Raw genomic sequence first — 18,183 nt, forward strand, 5'->3', positions numbered from 1 at the left:
CAAGTCGCTACAATCCTGCCAACACAGACGGCATGTGTTGAGCGCGGATTTAGCCGGCATCGTATTATTAAGAATCGCCTGACGAACCGGCTAAAGCTGGAAACGGTTGATTCGCTACTTCGTGTGGGCATGTTGGGACCTGCTGCTGATACCGGGGCGAAGCCACTGATTGATCAGGCTGCTGGGATCTACTCGCGTAAGGGTTATACAGGCATTATTCACAAGTTGTTTTCTGACGTTAGCAAAATTAATTTGAATCCATACGGAGAGGATGATAACGAGGAGGTTGCGACGGACCCAGAGATTGAAGTACTGGTACAAGCAACATACCCCGCTAGTGACGATGAGGCTTTTAGTGACAGTGACTACGAGACCGACGTAGAACGAGATACCGATGAGTCGTCCGTGGATGAGGATTTTGTTGATGAGGAGGAGGACGCGAAAGAGTAGCAGAAGGGATGGGCGGCCGCGGCGGCCAAGGTGCTTGGCTTTCACTGAGTGTGCCGTGCCCCCGTGTGTAATGGTTCACGGGAAAATAACATAAATAACGATTTACAGGGCAAAAAAATGCAAAGTGTCACTTTCCACAGCGTTTTAGCCAAGGACAGTGTCCCCGTAAAGGTTTTGCGGGGTTACGGGGGCCCCCGTAAGGTTTTCGGCCAGTACAGGAGCCTGGTACGGGGGCCCCTCCGTAAGGAAAATTTGGGAGGTACGGGGGATCCCGCAAGTTTCAGGAAAGTCAGTGTCGAACCCTGGTACCAACACCGTCACCATCGGCGACACCGTCATCCCACATTCCTCGTATTGCCTGTCCGCTTTACAGATTGAATTCGTCTCCATCGCCCGCATGCAGACATGCATTCGCCAAGCTGCCGCCCGACCGCCACCACCCAACGCCACCAACCCTCGCAAGCGAGCTCCGTTCAACCCATCACCACCTGTTTACATGGGTGTCCTCCGTCCCATCGAAGATCCCGAAATCGACCCTGAAGCCCCCCCTCAACCCACCGCCTCCCCGTCCGTACCACCAGCCCTTCAGCCTGTCCTCCAGCGCTACGCGACCATCTTCGAAGAACCATCTGGTCTACCAGCTTCACGCCCATGCAACCACCACATCGAGTTGGTCCCTGACACCCAGCCTCCTAAGCAGCGCGAGTATCGCATGTCCCCAGCAGAACTTCAAGAGCTGGACAAGCAGCTCAAGAACTACCTTGACTGTGGCTGGATTCGCCTGTCGACGTCACCCTTTGGTGCCCCTATTCTGTTCGCCCGTAAACCTGGTGGCAACGGTCTACACCTCTGTGTGGACTTTCGTGCAATCAACCAGCTCACAGTCAAGAATGCGTATCCCCTGCCACGCGTGGACGAGCTCCTTGACCAGCTACACGGCGCAGCCTATTTCACAAAGCTGGACCTCTGGTCAGGCTACCATCAAGTCCGTGTGCACGAACCCGATGTGCATAAAACGGCTTTTCGGTGTAAGTATGGTCTGTACGAATGGCTTGTTCTCCCCTTCGGACTTACAGGAGCCCCCGCCACCTTCATGTCCCTCATGAACGACGTCCTCCACCCCTTCCGCAACAAGTGTGCAGTCGTGTACCTAGACGACGTCCTCATTTACTCCCGCACCTTTGAAGAACATTGCCGCGATGTGGAAGCCGTACTATGCACACTTCAAGACCACCACCTCCACGTCCAAACCCAAGTGCTCTTTCATGCAACCATCCACCAAGTTCTGCGGATTCATCATCTCCCGAGACGGCATCACGACAGACCCTGACAAGCTCACTGCCCTTGCCAATTTCCCCATTCCTTCCTCCATCACCGACGTTCGCGCCATAGGCTTCACTGGGTTCTACCGCCGCTTCATTAAAGATTACGCCCGCATTACTCTTACGACCCTCACCAAAACAACCCAGCCCTTCCCCAAGGTCCTACCTGCCAACGCCGTCGCCGCCTTCCATGCCCTCCGCGACGCCCTAATGTCAGCCCCAGCCCTCATCATCCCAGACACCGGCACCAACGCCACCTTCAGCCTTCCGAGCACGAAATGAAAAGGGGGTTGCATCTCACCATTCAACTAAGCATGCATGTGCTCGGTTGAATGCTCGGTAGCGTGCGAGTTTACCCCTATCAGGATGTTTGTTTGCATATCCCTCCAAGCGAGAGGGCTTGCACCTATGCTGATGTTCGTTCCAAGAAGTGAACTGAGGACTGATACTACGGTGAAAGATTTGCACGTAAATTCGCCCGTGCAATAAAACGCCCCACATTCCAATATGCCACTGCATTTCTCCAGCCTGGCCACATTCTCTTCCTCGCAAACGTACTTGGGCACCTTACAATCCAACACCATACGGGCTTTGGAAACGCGGGCAGCTGCTTCACAAGGACCCCCCTATTTATCATACAGGTAAAGTCCAAACATGGGCCCCATAGGTGTTTGGTCCGCGGGTGTTCCGTACTCCGAAAGTTCCGGTAAGACTAGATGTGTCGAGAGACATGGAATTCGTTTACAGATAGACTCCGCCAACAAACCTGAGATTGACAGACAGTTATACTGAACCTGGATCTGGGATAGACCGACAGGCTGGCGATCGTGCGATCGGGCAGGCGGGCGTGAACAGGATTATGGTCGTAGTTACCACCGGCGACAGAAACGTTGCAGTACGCTTGTGGCGTGTTCCCGTTTGCGGGTGTCTCCGCTTTTACACTCGCGTGTAGGGTGGGGCACATCAGGATATCGTCTATTCGGCTTTGGTGTGTACAGCATTCCTGGGTCCACTGCTTGAAGGACGGGTGGCGGGGGGAGCAGTTTTCAGGGACCGGTGTGAGCATGTTATCGGTGATGAATTTCAGGTGTAGGCGGTCTGCTGTGTCGTGCAGGCCTGTACTGCGGTCGTCAGGGTTCAGAACGGCATTAAAGTCTCCGGCCAGGGCTACGTGTTCCCCGTTACTCTTGGCCTGTCTTAGAACTGTCCGGCAGTGCGCGTATATGGTGGTCCAGACTGGGGTGTTTTCCGGACAGTAGATTCCCAGCACGTGTAAGGGGGTACTTGCTGACGTGGAGATCTAGCAGTGGCACAGGTACCCTTGTAGCAGAGGCGGCGGTGATATGTGCGTCACTTGTCCTGCACGAGTGTAACGAGCACCAATGGCAATTGCTACACCTGCTGAGTAGCGATCCTTGCCAGAGCTACTTGGTTTCGAGCTGCAGTGGAGCCTGTATCCCTGCGGTTCTTTGCGTATGGCGTCCTTCATCCATCCGGTGCTTTTGCCGGTTTTGGTTTCCGTCAGGACAATGATATCAGCAGCCCAAGTCTGCAAATTGCACAGTATACTGAGGAAGTTCGTCGCCAGTCCTCGCACGTTGTGAGTGACAATGTGCAGGTACCGGGGGTCCGTTTTATTGCAGTGTTCTGAGGGATTTGCATTCTCCGGGTGGGGAGATGTGTTGTTGTTTACGGGAGTGGTCGACAGTCTTGGGCGTTTGACGTTGAGTTCACTGGCGTTCTCATTTTCCCTTGTTGTGTGTATCGTTTTCCCGGGGTGGTCAGCCCCGGCTGGGTTGGTGCGTTTGTTGGCCCACCGCCGGAGGTGGTCCATGATCGTCGGCGGTTTGGGTCTGTTGCATTGCGCGTCCGTGGGTAGGGTACGTGGCGGCTTGGCTCGTATCCTGGTTCCCGTGGTTCGCGGGGCACCAGTTGTGGTGTCGCGTGGCTGCGGGAGGGTAATTCCAGTGTGCCCGGTATGTCGTTTTTGGTGGGGGCGTTCACGCGAGTCTTCCTCTAAGGGGGGTGGGAGAGGCGCGACTATCAGATTGGATGCTGGTCGGTGGTCATTGTCGTGTGCAGTCGGCTGCGGTGGTATCCACGTTCCTGGTGGCTCATTTAGTGTTCTCGTCGTTTGGTGGGTTAGTTGCACTGCATGCAGGTGTTTGATCTTCCGCCGCTTTTGGCCTTGTGGTGCCCTCGTTGTTGTGCGCGTGGTCCCGTTGGGTGTTGTTTGGATCTCCGTGTTCTCGGTGTGAGCTGTGCACATCCAGGTGTCCGGGGTGGTTATGTCTCTCAGGTCCACGTGGGTTGCCGTGGGTTCTGTGTGGTGCCGGAGGTTTAGGGTGTATATTGCGCCGGTTTCACGTGGCCACGTGGCGTTTTCGTCACCGAGTTCCACAGGTTTCGGTTGCAGAGAGTCGTGAATGTACCACCGATCCTTGTGCTTTCGTACTGCGATTGCATGGCCTGTGAGGTGTACGATGAAGCCCCAGTTGCGTGCGTGTTCTGGCAGCTGATGTAGTACACTGCTTAACGTCGCGTTCGGTTTTATTTCCTGTCCACTCCCTATGGAGGCGACATGCGGGTGTGCAGGGTCATTTCTTTGCTGTGCAGTTCGAACCGGCACGTTGTAGCGGAGGTACGGGTTGATTGCCAGTGTTGAGAAGTAGCCGGTGTTTTGGTTGTGGGTTAGTCGCCACGTGGCGGCTGCATTGTGGAGTCCCCGGTCGGCCATGTGCTGTAGCATTGCACGGCAGTACTGCAGTACATGTTGTGGGTTGATGTACGGTCCCCCTAGTAGGTTGTTTATGGCGTGGATCATGCAGGGCTCTTTCTGTTGTTGCTCGTGATATAGAGAGCCGTCTGAGTTGTGCGGGTTTGTCGTTATTGGCCACGTCACTTGTTTTGGTGGGGTCCCAGGTCCTGTTAGCAGCCATGTTGGCGTGCTGGCGTGGGGGCAGGGTAGCTCGGTTTGTGTGGTTTCTTCTGGTGGGCCCGCACAGTGGGTGCTGTCCGCTTGTTCAGGGCGCCGCATTATCTCAGGGGCGGAGTCTCCATTCCACCTGGTAATCGTAATCGGTGTAACGACGAGGGTCATAGCGGCGCCCACCAGCATGTTCTGCGGTATCGCCAGGCCGACTATCAGGCAGATGTTTATCAGCCAGCGCGCATGTCCCCTCAGCTCCGGTATGAGATTTAGCCCTTTATCTATAGTGGGGATACTGATCGCCAGAATGGGGGCCATCGGGGCTGCTGTGGCGAGATGTAGGCATAACATGACCTGCGCGGCCACTGACACTATCATCTGTCTAATCACCCCCGGGTGTTGGTATGCCCAGTAGCTGGTGTCAGCAGTATGGACCACACAGGCGAGAGCGAGGTCGATGGCTGCTGGTACGGCGCAGGTAGTTATTCGTTTAGTGAAGTGTCGAATTACCCAAATCAATCCTGCCGTTTGCACTACCAGGGAGATTGCAGTGTCCAGGGGCCATATCGCTATCACGAGTGCTAGGGGGCCCCAAAGAATAATCATGAGTAGAACTGCGTTACTAGTCTGAGGTATTATTTTCCACGTGTTCATACCTCGGCGAGTGGTGGTTCTGTAAACCTTACGAACGGTACACAGGACTCCTATGCTCGCTACAGCCATACAGACAATGAGAGCGATCACGGCAAGCCCGTACCGAGTGCCGGTCCAGGCTGTACAGGCACTCCGGTACAGACGCCCGTAGATGACCCTAGCTGTAGATGCCGCAATTCCGTCCGGGGAGTGTGCACTAATATCGTCCCCAATCGATGTCGCCAGGAGTTTCTGAATGCTGCGAGGTATAATTCTCGAGTGGCCCTGTTGATACGAGGTCTCGCCTGCTCTGTTGCCCCAGACCTCTTTCTCCGAACCTGTGCTTGGGTACACATTGTCTGTACACCCTGCCTTCCAGTTGTCTCTCAAGGTCCTACGGCCGTCAGTTTCACGAGTGCTATGGTGTGGCAGTGTTTGGTTGTGGGTTACAACAGGTTCAGAGTTGCAGCCATACTGCGTCCCTGCAGGTTGCAGGGGACCCTCACAGGATACCGGCTTGTGCTCCCCCCCTATCCAGCCCTTGATCGAGTCACACACATCAGATTGCCAAGCTATACTACAGCGCATCTCCTTGACCGAGGATATCCCCTGAGTGTCTGTCCGGCTGTCAGGGGCGTCATTCACCCCGGCATGTCTTATCTTTCGACACGCCATCAGGCCACATTCCCAATCATCGTACAGGTGTACTACTGAAGTCACGTCCTCACCCTTAGGATCATGGGGGACACACCTAGTTCCCACATTGCACGCATCTCTTGCTGTTTTATCTGTGGGGCCGCAGCCCAGGCCGTCCTTGGGATGGCTGCCCATTATCGGCCGGCCTTGAAAGTGGCCAGGAACTACCGCCATGTCCTTGTTAGCTGTATATCGGTGTTGACTTGTACAAGTATATTGGCCCGCCTTGCACTTCGGATGGCGCCTCCTTTGCGTCGCTCGTGCGTTGTCGGTACGAGTTCTGTTGGTATGGTTTTTGCGGTGAGTCTCGTTTTGGTGCGTTATAATCTGAGCATTTGATATACTACAGAATTTTGTACCGTGCTCGGTTGCTAGTCGACAGGATGGTGGGGGCGACTTTGTGTTCTTCGCAGTCAGGGGTCTTAGGTCCTGTGGCCCTATCTCCCGAGAATGTATCGGGTCTATATGACAGTGCTGATATGGAGCTGGAAATTGATTCCGTTTACGGTCTGTCGCGTTGGGGGGCTGCCATGGTGGGTCACCGGTGTGACAGTCTAAGGGCACTGCCGTCTTTTCTATAAAGTATTTAAGTACCCAGGCATCCTTGATACGTGTGTTATAATGGGCTGGGGGAGCGTTATAATGGGAAGGGGGAAGTTTTTGTAGGTTTATTTGAAATCGTTGAAAAAAACCGTAAAACCCATAGAACCCTCATGCCATTTTTTAGTTTTAGTTTTTCAACTGCAGGACCACCGTCCATATCGTTTTGTAGGTAGTCGGATGCTGCATGCTGTCGGATGCTTCATACTTGAGTTCCTGCAGGCCGTGTACGACATTCACACAACAGCATCTGCGGTATGAAAGCTGAACCTTATCGGGACTGACTAAAACTGGCAGCAGTATTATCATGTCGGCTCTCTGTTGCATTATATCCATTGCGAGATGTTTTCCTTATTTAATTTGCATTTGTAAGGCGTCATACGATGAGGTGGCAAACCCCTTTGGTGACAGCCAGGGTGTAGGGCTGCAGATGCAACCTGTCGTACCGTGTTACACAACTCGTGTATTCATATGGGCAGTGCTACAATGTCATCTAATTCGAGTTTGAATATGTGGGGATAGACGAACTCCTGGAACGGCTTAAAACCCCAGAATGTGATCCGTACTTACTTTGTGCAGCATTGTGTACGAGTATATGAGTGGCCTGTTAGACAGGAGCCCTACCGTGTGTTGGCTTAGTTAGGAGTACGACACATCTTGTTGCCGGTTGGTGCACCTGCTGACTGTTGGGGTGACATGGTTCAGAACGGTTCGGAACCTATGCATTCTCTAGGGTCAGAGGATGAGGAATATTCATCAGCTGTGATACAATAGATTAGATACTGGCAAGTACTGGTTACACCAGTAAAAAAACGCAGTGACACATGCCATTTTGATACCTACATACTGCCAGTCATCAGCAACCATCTGAACATGTGCACACTTTTACTCATCTGCCCAACCCAACACAACAGTACATACTAAAACACCTAGCAGACACTTCCTTCAGAAACTGCACCAGATTGCCTATTTGGGCAACCCCACAGCTTGCCTAACCAACTAGCAATTGACATCAGCAGCATTCCATGGCTAACGAAAGGGGCTACTACCACTGCATCAATAAGGACAGTAGCTCGCACACAGTAGCTCAACAAAACATGAAGATCGTGGCCATAGGTCCAAGGTGTCCACAAAGCTGTCCCTTCACCCAGCACAACAATTGTTGTGGTGAGGATGCATCAGGTGCTGCTGTGCAGGTCTTAGTACGTGTGCGTGACACCTTCACTCAATGCTATCAATGCCATCCAGAATGTACAACCGGGTGTTGGCTGACCGCACATGCTTTTTGGGGTCGGACGGCCAGGCAGCCTCTCACTCCTCGCAGGCCTTCCTCTTCTTCGTTCCTGCCCGCACCTTAAACTTGTTGTAGACGCTAGGATCCACCACAAAGTAAAGGCTGGATTGGCGGCCCTCCTGGCCCGGAGCAGAGATGCCGAGTCGCTTGAACACGTCTTCGAGGTCATCAGCATTAATTTCCTTCATAGCCGACACAGTCATCTGGAAAAGGTACATTGCCGGCACCATAAGAGCATCAATGACAGGGAAGTTGGAGGACTTGGGCCTCAAGTATGTGTCCATCGTAGTGCTCATCATACCATGGACCTCGTTGTCTGTGAAGATGTTATACTGCTTGCATTCCGGGATATCCAGCTTCTCCTCCTTGCCCCGCTCCAGAGTCTTCGGGTCCAATGGCAACACATCGAACTTGCCGCCAGTCGCCAGTGCAGCATGCATGACTGCCTCAAAGAGGTAGCCCTTTAACACCTTCACTGCCATGCAATGCCATGCCGGCACAGCACTTTGCACTGGAACTTTATGAAGGATGTTATGAAGCTGGTTTTGGGGATGTCCTCCTCCGTGATGCGGATTTAATGGTAGCCGCTTTGTAGGTCGAGGGATGAGAAGATACTCGCGCCCTGGACTTTGTTGAGGAGAATGTTTTCCTTGGCTAGCGAGGTTGAGAATCGGAGGGCCCGGGATGGGAAGCTGGTGCATATGAGCATACATGCATCGGCATCTAGGCATACGAGGGGCGTGAAGGAAAAGCCCGTGGAACGGGGCGTGAAGGGGAAGCCCTTGGTGCGGGACGGGAAGGAAGAGCCGTCTTTGTGCGAGGGCATGAAGGAAGAGCCCCCTTGGTGCGAGGGCATGAAGGGGAAGCCCTTGGTGGGGGGCGTGATGGGAAAGCCCCCTTGGTGTGGGGCAATCATGGAGTCATGATTGCGCATTTTGACTTGTCCTAATATTGACAGATTGACAAATAGGCTGTTGTTCAAATGCGCTGCACTTCCCGTCTCACTATCTGCCCGCATGAATCTGGGTATAACGTGAGGGGACATCGTGGCCCTGCTGCTGCTGCTGCTGCTGCTGCTACAAGTTACAAGTGCCGTACGAGTGGGGGGGGAGGTCCGTCAAAGCCGGGGATCTATTGAAAGTTGATTCCACCGTACAACCGACGGTTCTACATCTACTCTATTACTGCTGCGGGTGAGTACCTCGAGATGTGCGACTGCTGGCAGGTGTGCAAAACAATTCTTTTGGAGTGTGTAAACGGCACGGACCCGTGGTGGTGTTGCCAAAGGAAGGGCCCCACACATGGTTGGGGTTGCGGCAGAGGTACAGGCATTGCGGGGGTGATGTGCATGGAGCTGGCGGCGGTGAGGGATGTGCTGGGCATGGATAGGGTTTCATGATTCGCCGTCCTGGGGACTGTCGGGGGTTCGATCCCCACAGCGGCTCGTGTATCTGCTGTAACCCAAGGGCAGCTCTCTTCCCCAGGGGCAGCTCATGTGTGTCACTATCAGGGATGTGTACTGTGGTTTGTCGCTTTGGCAGTCCCCGGCACAAGTGTCTCCTTCGAAGTGCTCACGGTCGTGGCAACGCGGTCTTTGGGCACCTCGAGGAGAAGCTTGTCCGGGTGGAACATTATAGGTTTCGGCTGTGGTTGTGCGCGCTGCCCTTCTGCTGTATCGCGACGCTGAACAAGATTGGGCCATGCTTCGATGACCGCCAATACTTCCCTGAGATCCTCCATTTCGCCATCCGTTAACCGTACTGGTGTGCCACCACTCGGTCCTTATTTGGAATACTTTTTCGTTTCGTCATACACGCCGTCACTGCAGCATCGCTGAGCTATACTTGCAGGGCTACACTTGTGCCTGTGCTTTGTTGGAACTAGCCTGTTTAGCTGCACGTCATGCATGAAGAGTCCGTTAATTTCTAGACGATTATTGTACTTCCGGTAAGCTCGTAGCTTTTAATTCAAGTAATTTAATAACTTTTGCAACTGCTTAAAATGTAAGAAACGACTTCAGTCACCTAACACCTTCACCAGTGAATTAGCTTCCCAAAAGGAAAGCAGGTGCCATTTCCTTTCAGTTAGTGCCCCAGCTTAGATGACCTCATAATGCAACTAGTTGAAAAGGAGCTATAATTAGTATCTTTCGCAGAGAAGTGCAGGCCCCATGTACGACATTAGAAAGTTCCAAAGTCATTCGTTGGGTAGGCCTGGCATGGCTTGGAAATGGGCACTGTTCCGTCGTGGCTGTTGAGTTTTACGTATTTTCAGACTGACTCTTTGTGTTGTTGTTGCACACGCTCGGTGCACAGTAAAAACTCCTAATAAAGAAATATAATCATCCGGAAAATTTTGCATGATCACTTATGGTTGAGGAGTACGTCATCAATAAAACGACAAGTGAGCTTGCCTATAGGCCGTGCATGGCAGAAATGTATGCTGCATCGAGGTCACCCATATTGCTATTAGCATCGCAGTGCCTCATTATGGAGATTGCGATTATTGGGATGAGCGATATTCACGGGAGCCTGCCGCATTCGACTGGTATCAAGGCTTCAATGGGCTCCAATCCATACTTCACCAAGCCTTTCCCTTGCATACTACCTTACTACAGGTACATATCAGCTTGCTTATTGATCGACCCTTGCCGCTTGACGCAATTTACACCTGAATTGACCCTGGCGTTGTCACTTCGAGCCCTCGGTTGAAGCAGCAGGCACCCTCCAATAGCATGTGTAATTGGGTTGCAACTCATCCTCCCCCTTATCCTCCACATCCCGCTCACCTCACGAATCCGTGCCAGCCGATTACCAAGCTGAGTCATGCATCAGTGATTTCATTCATCCGGCGCTCTGGCTGCGTTCCGTTTGCCGTTAATCATTAAGCACCTTTCTTACTTTGGTTCTCCACACATTTCCTAATGTGTTTTCTTACTCTCATTTTCCCGTATCGCTCTAGGTGGGCGTCGGCAGCTCCCGGCTGCAAGAGGACATGGCTCGGGCGGGCTGGCGCCTCATCATCAACATAGATTACAGCCGCGTGGTAATCAACCACATGGCAGATCTCCACAAGGGAGTGCGCGCTCTCGAGTACCGCGTGGCGGACGCCAGGTGCTCTTGTTGGATGGATGGATGGATGGATGGATAGGGGGAAGGGGCATCCTAAGGGAATGTAAAGTGTACCGAGGGCTTATTAGGACAGAGGAGGAGAGGTAGGACAACAGATCCGCTTCCTGTCCTTCACTGTCCAACACAACACACCCAAAAAAGCAAAGCACAATTTCCGGTTGTTCTCATCCACACCGCGCTCCCATCTATTACGTACTTCCGTACATTCCCGCACGGAACTTTCCCTGGAGTCAGGCACATGCCGGAGTTCACAGATTGTAGCTTTGAGGGGGTCATCGATAAGGGCACTCTGGATGCAATCCTGTGCGGAGAACGGGGCGCCCAAGACGCAACCGCGATGCTGGCGGAGTGCTTCAGGTGCGTAGTACGATGCTGCTGTACTATCGCAGGTGCGTACGATAGTGCCGTACTGTTGCCGTATGGGCACAAATTGGCAGAACTCACCATCCGCACTGTGGCCGACGAGACGAGACGTGAATTAAAAGAACACACAAAACATACACACACACGCATTGTGCCAAAGGCGTTGCGATGCGCGCGAAGGTGTATGTCTGTCTGTCCCCTCTTTGTAGAAATGGAGTGAGGAGGGCACATTCATAGACGGAGTGAGGTGGGCCTTACGGAATGTTGGCTTGGGGACGAGCTCCGGTTTGCTTCTTCCAGACGTGTGTTGCCCGGACCCGGACCGGACGACCGGTCTCATCCTTCCCTGTAGTGTGCCCGGGGGTTACTACTCCTCCTCCTCTCCGTGAGTCGAGTTGAGGATTTCCTCGTTCCGTTCTGCTGTTTTCAGCAAATTGCCATGTTAGTAGTATCCCACATTACCTCCATTGCAGCTGCAGATCCGTGGGTATGTAGGCGCGCGCGTAGAATCTCTGTAGATGCTTTTTTTTAACACCCTCCTGCCGCTCTCATCATGACTTACGGTATATACTGTGACTTGCTGCCGTGGTGGAAATATTCAATAATTTTGTTGGGTGCTTTAAGACCCTGATCTGAGATGAGCGATTTTGTTGATTGAATGTAATTCTCTTTTACCGGCCACTCTGGTTACGCTGGTAAAACATCCTTTGCAGAGTGCTCAAGCCAGGCTTTGCTTTCATGCTCGTCACGTACGGCGACCCGGCCAGCCGGCTGCCGTACCTGGAGGAGGTTGTTGGCTGGGACATTGTCGTATACGCGCTGACTAAGCAGGAGGTTCTGGAGGCCATGGATGCGGATCCCGTGGTGCGACCCTTAATCAAAGGTACGGCATGGTTGGTTGAGTTCAGGTTGCGTTTCGGGCGGGACACGTTTCCTGTGTTTTCCCGCTCTGCGGAAGAAAAGGAGGAGGAGAGGCAGAGGAGGAGAGGAGGAGGAGGAGGAAAAAAATGAAAGTTGGGGTTGTTGGGACACCGTGTCGGTGAGAGCGTGGTGGGCGATGCGAGCCGACCGGTGGCGTAAGGATGCTGTGACGGCTAGACATCTGTTGGGCCCTTGTGACTGTGTGTTGGATGGTGGACGAGATGTTGCTACAGTGGGTGGGTGGATTGAGCGGTCGGGGAAGGTACGGTCGGCGGTGAGTCAGTTTTTCGTTAGCCGTTACATCAGTTGTGTTTTTCGTTAAACTTAGTTACTTTCCTTTCCCTCCTCCTCTTTCTCCTACTCCTACTCCTACTACTGCTGCTGGGTGCTGAGGATCAACCAGGTAGCGCTGCAGTCCGTTTGGCCGTTGTCATTAGAAGCAGCGGCTGCAGAAGCATTAGAAAAAACAGCAGCAGCAGTAGCAGATGCTGCTGCTGCTGCTGCCCTGTGTGCGTCTGTATGTCACGTGGCCAGGGGGTGTGACATGATGACGTTAGTTACAGTCAGGTACATCGTTTGAAACTAGATCACAATCCGCATATCTGACCGAGCCGTACTGCAATCCCACCTAAGTCTGCCTTACCGCCTGTCGTACAGGTCCATACCCCGCCAGCAATGCCGACTGCATGGACGCTTTGTCGGGCCTGGAGGGCATGCATTTCGTGTATCTGTGCCACAAGCGCCGGGACTTCCAACAGTGTGAGGAGGAAGGCGATGGGGAGAAGGGAGAACCGGATGACCAGGAGCAGCCGCAGCAATCGCTGCCTTCGCAAGATCCGTACAGTGAGCATTATGCTAAGCCCTCGTCTTCATCGTCTCCGCAACGACCACAGCAACTAGCGTCCGGCGTGTCTGAAGCCCGTCACGGCTCAGATGACGTCGACACGGGGGCGAGTACGGCACCGGAGCGTCCGGCAGCAGCGGTGCCGGCGGCGCCACCGTCGTTGTAGCGCAATTGCATCGGCGGCCTCGGGAGCAGCAGCAGCGGCAGGGCAGTGCGTTAGAGAGTGGGCCTTGCGCGCGCGGTCTGCCGTTGGTTTGCCGTTCGCGCCTCTGTCTGTCTGTCTGTCTGTCTGTCTGTCTGTCTGGTGTTGCTCACCTTATTTCATTTCGCTGTCGATGAGGGTATTGGACGTTGGCTTCTGGCCGGGCTGGTCTGGACGTGTAGCATTGGCCTCTATTTCATCCTTGGTACATTTTCGGCGCGCAACTGTACGATATTGGGGAGGAAAATGTCGGTTGAGCGTGCGATGGCGGAGGTTTGTGTCCCAATTTTTTTGTTACAGGCTTTGCCTTTTCAGACGTCTTATAATGTGTATATTGCAATGTCCAATCCTAGCGGTGCGTTCGTGGTTTCCCTAGGCGATGCACGGCACCGAAACGTACGACTTCGAATTCGGGGACGTTCTTTCTATTTAATCCACATCCACATCTATATGATTTGACGCGATGGAGGTCGGATTGGCGGTATGACGAGGACATGTGATGGAAACAAATGGCGAGTGTATTAACTACTATCACGCGAGCACGTGTCCCTTTAATTAATGCTCAGCGCTGTGGAACAATGAAGAGGTTGCGCTGTCGCATGTCCGTGAATGATAATGGACCCAGAGGCGACCACGCGGGAAAGGGGTATTTGCGATTTTTTTTTCGCGCAATTTGGGTTAGGTGGGCAGATATGCGTTAGGATCTGCTTATTGTTATGTATATGTGCTGCTATGCTTCTTGGAGGGCTGAGCGACCGCAGAACGGCAGCGGGCACTGGGCAGAGGCGAGACCGACAAGGGGGACCTGAGGGAAGAGAGAGGGTTAGGGGGGCCCGCGCCGTGGCTCTCTGCTGGCTGGTGATGAGTTTACGGTGCGCCTTGCAAGAACCGCAATGGTTGTTTGTAGTTATATTTCTCGTGGTGCTGGGCACCCTCTGTTGGGAGGGGGGGAGGGGAGAGTTGGCCGAAAGCAGTTTAGGGAGGTGGCGAAGGACCGGCGAAGGAAGCGCTTGGTCTCCCACCTTGCGACCGTAAACTCAGGGCCACAAAATGCAGCTGAAGGCGCGAGGGGAGGGGGGTGATTGTTAGCTGCCGTAATTTCTTTGTGTTATTCGTCCGTTGTTCTCATCTTCATGATATCATTTTTGGACACCTCGGTGTTGTCGTCATCTCCATCATCATCATCATCATCATCATCAGACCGCATGTCGGGTTTGTACGCTCCGCCAGCACCAGCACGGCTCAACCGTGTCGCCCGCAGGAAGTGCAAGGTCCTCTTTTTCGACAAATAAACTGCCTTGCTCAGCCTATGCTGCTTCTAGCTTTCGAACATTTGGCATTTGCCTCTCTCCGTGATTCTCCGTGATCAAACTGGGTCAGCTTGTCCATTTCTTAAATCCAAACCATAAGTCGATACGGCTGGCAGTACATGCTCACGCACAACCGTTTATCAACCTGCTGTCGTACCCTGCTCGCCAACAGCACTTACAACCGGCAATCCAGTGAACCACCATCTCGCCTCACTAAGACATTACCACGGTTCGGTATAAAATCGTGGCTTGTACTTCAGTACACCTGTCGTACACAGTCGCAATGTGCCCCCATGTGAATGATGAATAAAGTTGAGCAACTGTCATATTTCGTAACAGACACGACAAAACATTTAGAGCGACACACTGAGGAAAGCGAATCGCACCTTTTCAGGGCGCATCGACATGTCTACACTGCTCTCAGGCGATTCTGTGTGACCGCAACACAGCCACCCAAGGGTCACGGGGCCCAAGCGGCCATGGCTGCCACCTTCATTGCAAGCCCCTCTACCTTCAGACCTCCTCCTACTACCCCTTATCCTCCTCTCCACATACTCACTCAAGCTCAGACTGTTACTCAAAATTCATGAGCACTGCAAAAACATCAAGGCGCAACGTCCCAATCACACCCGATGAATGAATCCCCCACATGTAGCTGCAAAGGTAAGAAAACCTAAATCTTCACTGCTGGTGAAACCTGCAGCCGCGACATGTCCAGCAAGGCTATTTGCAATGTATGAACGAGGCGCTTGCGCGCAGCAAGCAAGCTTCAAATCCCAAGATTCCCGCCAGCCGAGTCCACCTTGGTGACCCTCTGCACGGTGTGAACCTCTGCGCTTGTACCACCACGTCATCAAGTCAATGCACAGAGTTCCACAGAGCTTCAGATTCCCAGCGCGCCTGCCATCACAGGCCCGCATCAGTCGGGACGTGTAGCCACTGGATGCTACGGCGGTGTGGTCGCCATTCTGGGTCTCACCCCAGGTTGAGCGCGGTTGGCTTTGGCTCGCAGAGCCGCCCCAGCCAGCAAGTTCCTTCCTGCCATGCGACGTGTCTTGGCCGACGATCAAACCCATATACATAGATATATATATTTTTACGACCCCGTCAACCTGTTACCTTAGCAGGTTGACAAAGTTCCTTCTTTGCCAACCTAACCTTAGCCTGGGAATACCAAGAGGATTATAGAGACCGGCAAGTCCTGGAGAGCCGAGCCAAACCAAGCTGGCAGCCCCACCGGATGAATGTGCACATTTGGGGGACTCTTGGCGGCGATCAGGAATTGGAATGGGAGGGTGGCGGATCGGGCCTGTCCCAGCCGAACAGCTTCAGGTCATCGGCGTAAAAGTCGGCAAGTGCATCCACACATGGGGCACCGCAGGCCCGATACCGAGGTGCATATACGAAGGCCGCTGCGTCAGTGCTGTTGATGTCGTACGTCTTGGCTATCGTACCCTTATTCCTCCACTTAACAGAGCCCGGGATCTCAATTGCTGGAGTACCCGCGGGCCGTCGCGAGTTGATCAGTTCAATTGCTGCGTGCATGTCCTCTTCAAGTCGCTCGTACCTGCATACGACAAGGAGACACATACCGCACATGCTGACATATGTACGATCCTTTGAAGCACCATACCAACGCCCAACTATGTTAACGTTACAAATGTTCGTCCGCCAAGTCGCTTTGCGTTAACCTTCACGGGGTGGGGTTCACCGGTTGACCAACCGACGCCGTCTTTGTGATCTTTGTGTATAGCTTTGCGCTAAAACTTTGCGATTGAGACCCTAATAGGACCATCCACTAGGGCTCTGCCTAATCAAACCTCACACATGCTTCATCTGTGCGCTGCACGTGATACCTACCCCAAGACCCAAGTCAACATCATGGCTACCTGCATGTTCTCCATCGCCTCAAGCAGCCTTGCGTCAGTCATCCCACATCGCGCCCTGTTCCGGCCCTTCCTCCACCACTCACTCTCCACACAACCCACCTTCTCACCTTCCTTCCCTCTTCTTCCCTCTCACCCATCAGCAAACCCAGATCTGATTACCCGTCCCCCGTACCTTCCCGCTGCCCCCAAAATTCTCCCCCCCACCACCGAATTCCTCCCTCCCTCCCTCCCTCTTAAAGGCCCTGTCCTACCCCAATCATCCCTCCGAGCTCCTCCCTCCCTCCCTCCCTCCCTCCCGAACCTTCACCCCCGCCCCAATCCTCCCTCCCCCCACCTGATCATGAAGTCCACTACGAGCTGCCCTTGGTCGTCCACCATGCAGGGCGTCGCCGGCTCCACGTGACAGAAGTCAAAGTTCCAGTGGCCCTCCTCGCGACTCCCCACCCCCTCACGTTGGCCCTCCGCGCATTTGAAAAGGTTGGACACCTTGCCCATCACAAACGGATCCCTGCGGCACACCACGAACACCACCAACCGCCTGACCCACATGGTTCATGCCGCCGATCAGTCCTTCCGTCGCATCGCGGACCGCTCCCCCACAGGACCGATATATACCGTACGAATCGCCACCTTACGAGGCTTTCATCTCCGTACCAAAGTGAACACGGGAAGGAAGGGTCACGGCTGAACACACACACACACACACACACACACACACACACCTGCAGAATTGAAGAAAGGTTGGCTGCTTGCAGCTCCCGTCGGTCAGCTTCTTGTTCCACTTGTCGAACGTGAACTGATAGCCACTTGCTGCGCGCGCCCAAGGGTTGCGTGAGCTGGTGATCACCAAGTAGTCGCGCCACATTCGTTCCACGTCAAAGCCGGCGCGGGTGATCTCCTCGGGTTCTAGGCGAGCGAAGCAGTTGTTGGAGGAATTGCCGTTGGCGTCCTTTGTGATTTCGCACAGTTTCGCATCCAGCATGAACCGCTTGACGGCCGTGATGAAGGTTGATGAGGCGGTCTTCCGGTTCCGAATGAAAATGAATTTGTAGGTGGGGTTAAGCCAGACGCCGCAGATGAAGGACAAGGGCGGCGGCGGGATTTGAGACCGCGGCGTGACCTCGGAGTAAGCTGTTAAGGAGTAGTCTCGAAGCCACGCCTGCGGGGTAATGGAAATGAGAAATAGCGTCGCGGGCTGTGATTGTGCTTCGGCACGCAACCGTGTGGGAAAGGACAGCTCAGGACAGGTCGGAGCGGAGTGGAGGGGAGACGGAGGGAGGCACGAGGGAAAGAAGAGCGTGTGGAGACCTGAGGCCCACAGTGGCACACCTGGAAGGTAAGGGGTTGGAGCACACTGAGCACATTTTTTCAGCTAGACGGTCTTTTTCACGTTGTACTGGCTCAGATTCAGTAAAATGGCGGGGAGTAGGGCAAGTGGACGCATGGCCCGGCCAGCGCTGCCGGCAGCCAGTGCAACATATGTATGTACGTATGTACGTATGCACGTGTCACACCACCACCTTCTATCTGGAGTTGCGTAACCCAAGTCCAAGGTGTATTAGCGAGGGCCCATACAAGCATACGGGGGCCATGAGGGGG

The 18,183-nt window shown here is 53.7% G+C and overlaps 2 protein-coding genes across 2 annotated transcripts; one reads left to right on the top strand and one right to left on the bottom strand.

The window, feature by feature from the left end:
• Nucleotides 1-10,412: 10,412 nt before the first annotated feature.
• VOLCADRAFT_65458 (uncharacterized protein) lies at nt 10,413-12,429 on the top strand (the record flags this gene model as incomplete). Its single annotated transcript, XM_002954982.1, has 4 exons — nt 10,413-10,541; nt 10,886-11,037; nt 11,290-11,412; nt 12,132-12,429. Coding segments are annotated over 4 exons (702 nt in total), but the record flags the coding sequence as incomplete, so codon positions are not given.
• Nucleotides 12,430-15,970: 3,541 nt separating this feature from the next.
• VOLCADRAFT_95909 (uncharacterized protein) lies at nt 15,971-17,948 on the bottom strand (the record flags this gene model as incomplete). The annotated part of the gene is made up of 4 exons (XM_002955043.1): nt 15,971-16,262; nt 16,919-17,092; nt 17,307-17,743; nt 17,904-17,948. The coding sequence occupies 4 exons, from the start codon at nt 17,946-17,948 to the stop codon at nt 15,971-15,973; spliced, it is 948 nt and encodes a 315-aa protein (XP_002955089.1).
• Between the last annotated feature and the right edge of the window lie 235 nt (nt 17,949-18,183).

Source organism: Volvox carteri, assembly GCF_000143455.1.
Source record: "Volvox carteri f. nagariensis unplaced genomic scaffold VOLCAscaffold_48, whole genome shotgun sequence".
Classification (NCBI taxonomy): domain Eukaryota; kingdom Viridiplantae; phylum Chlorophyta; class Chlorophyceae; order Chlamydomonadales; family Volvocaceae; genus Volvox; species Volvox carteri.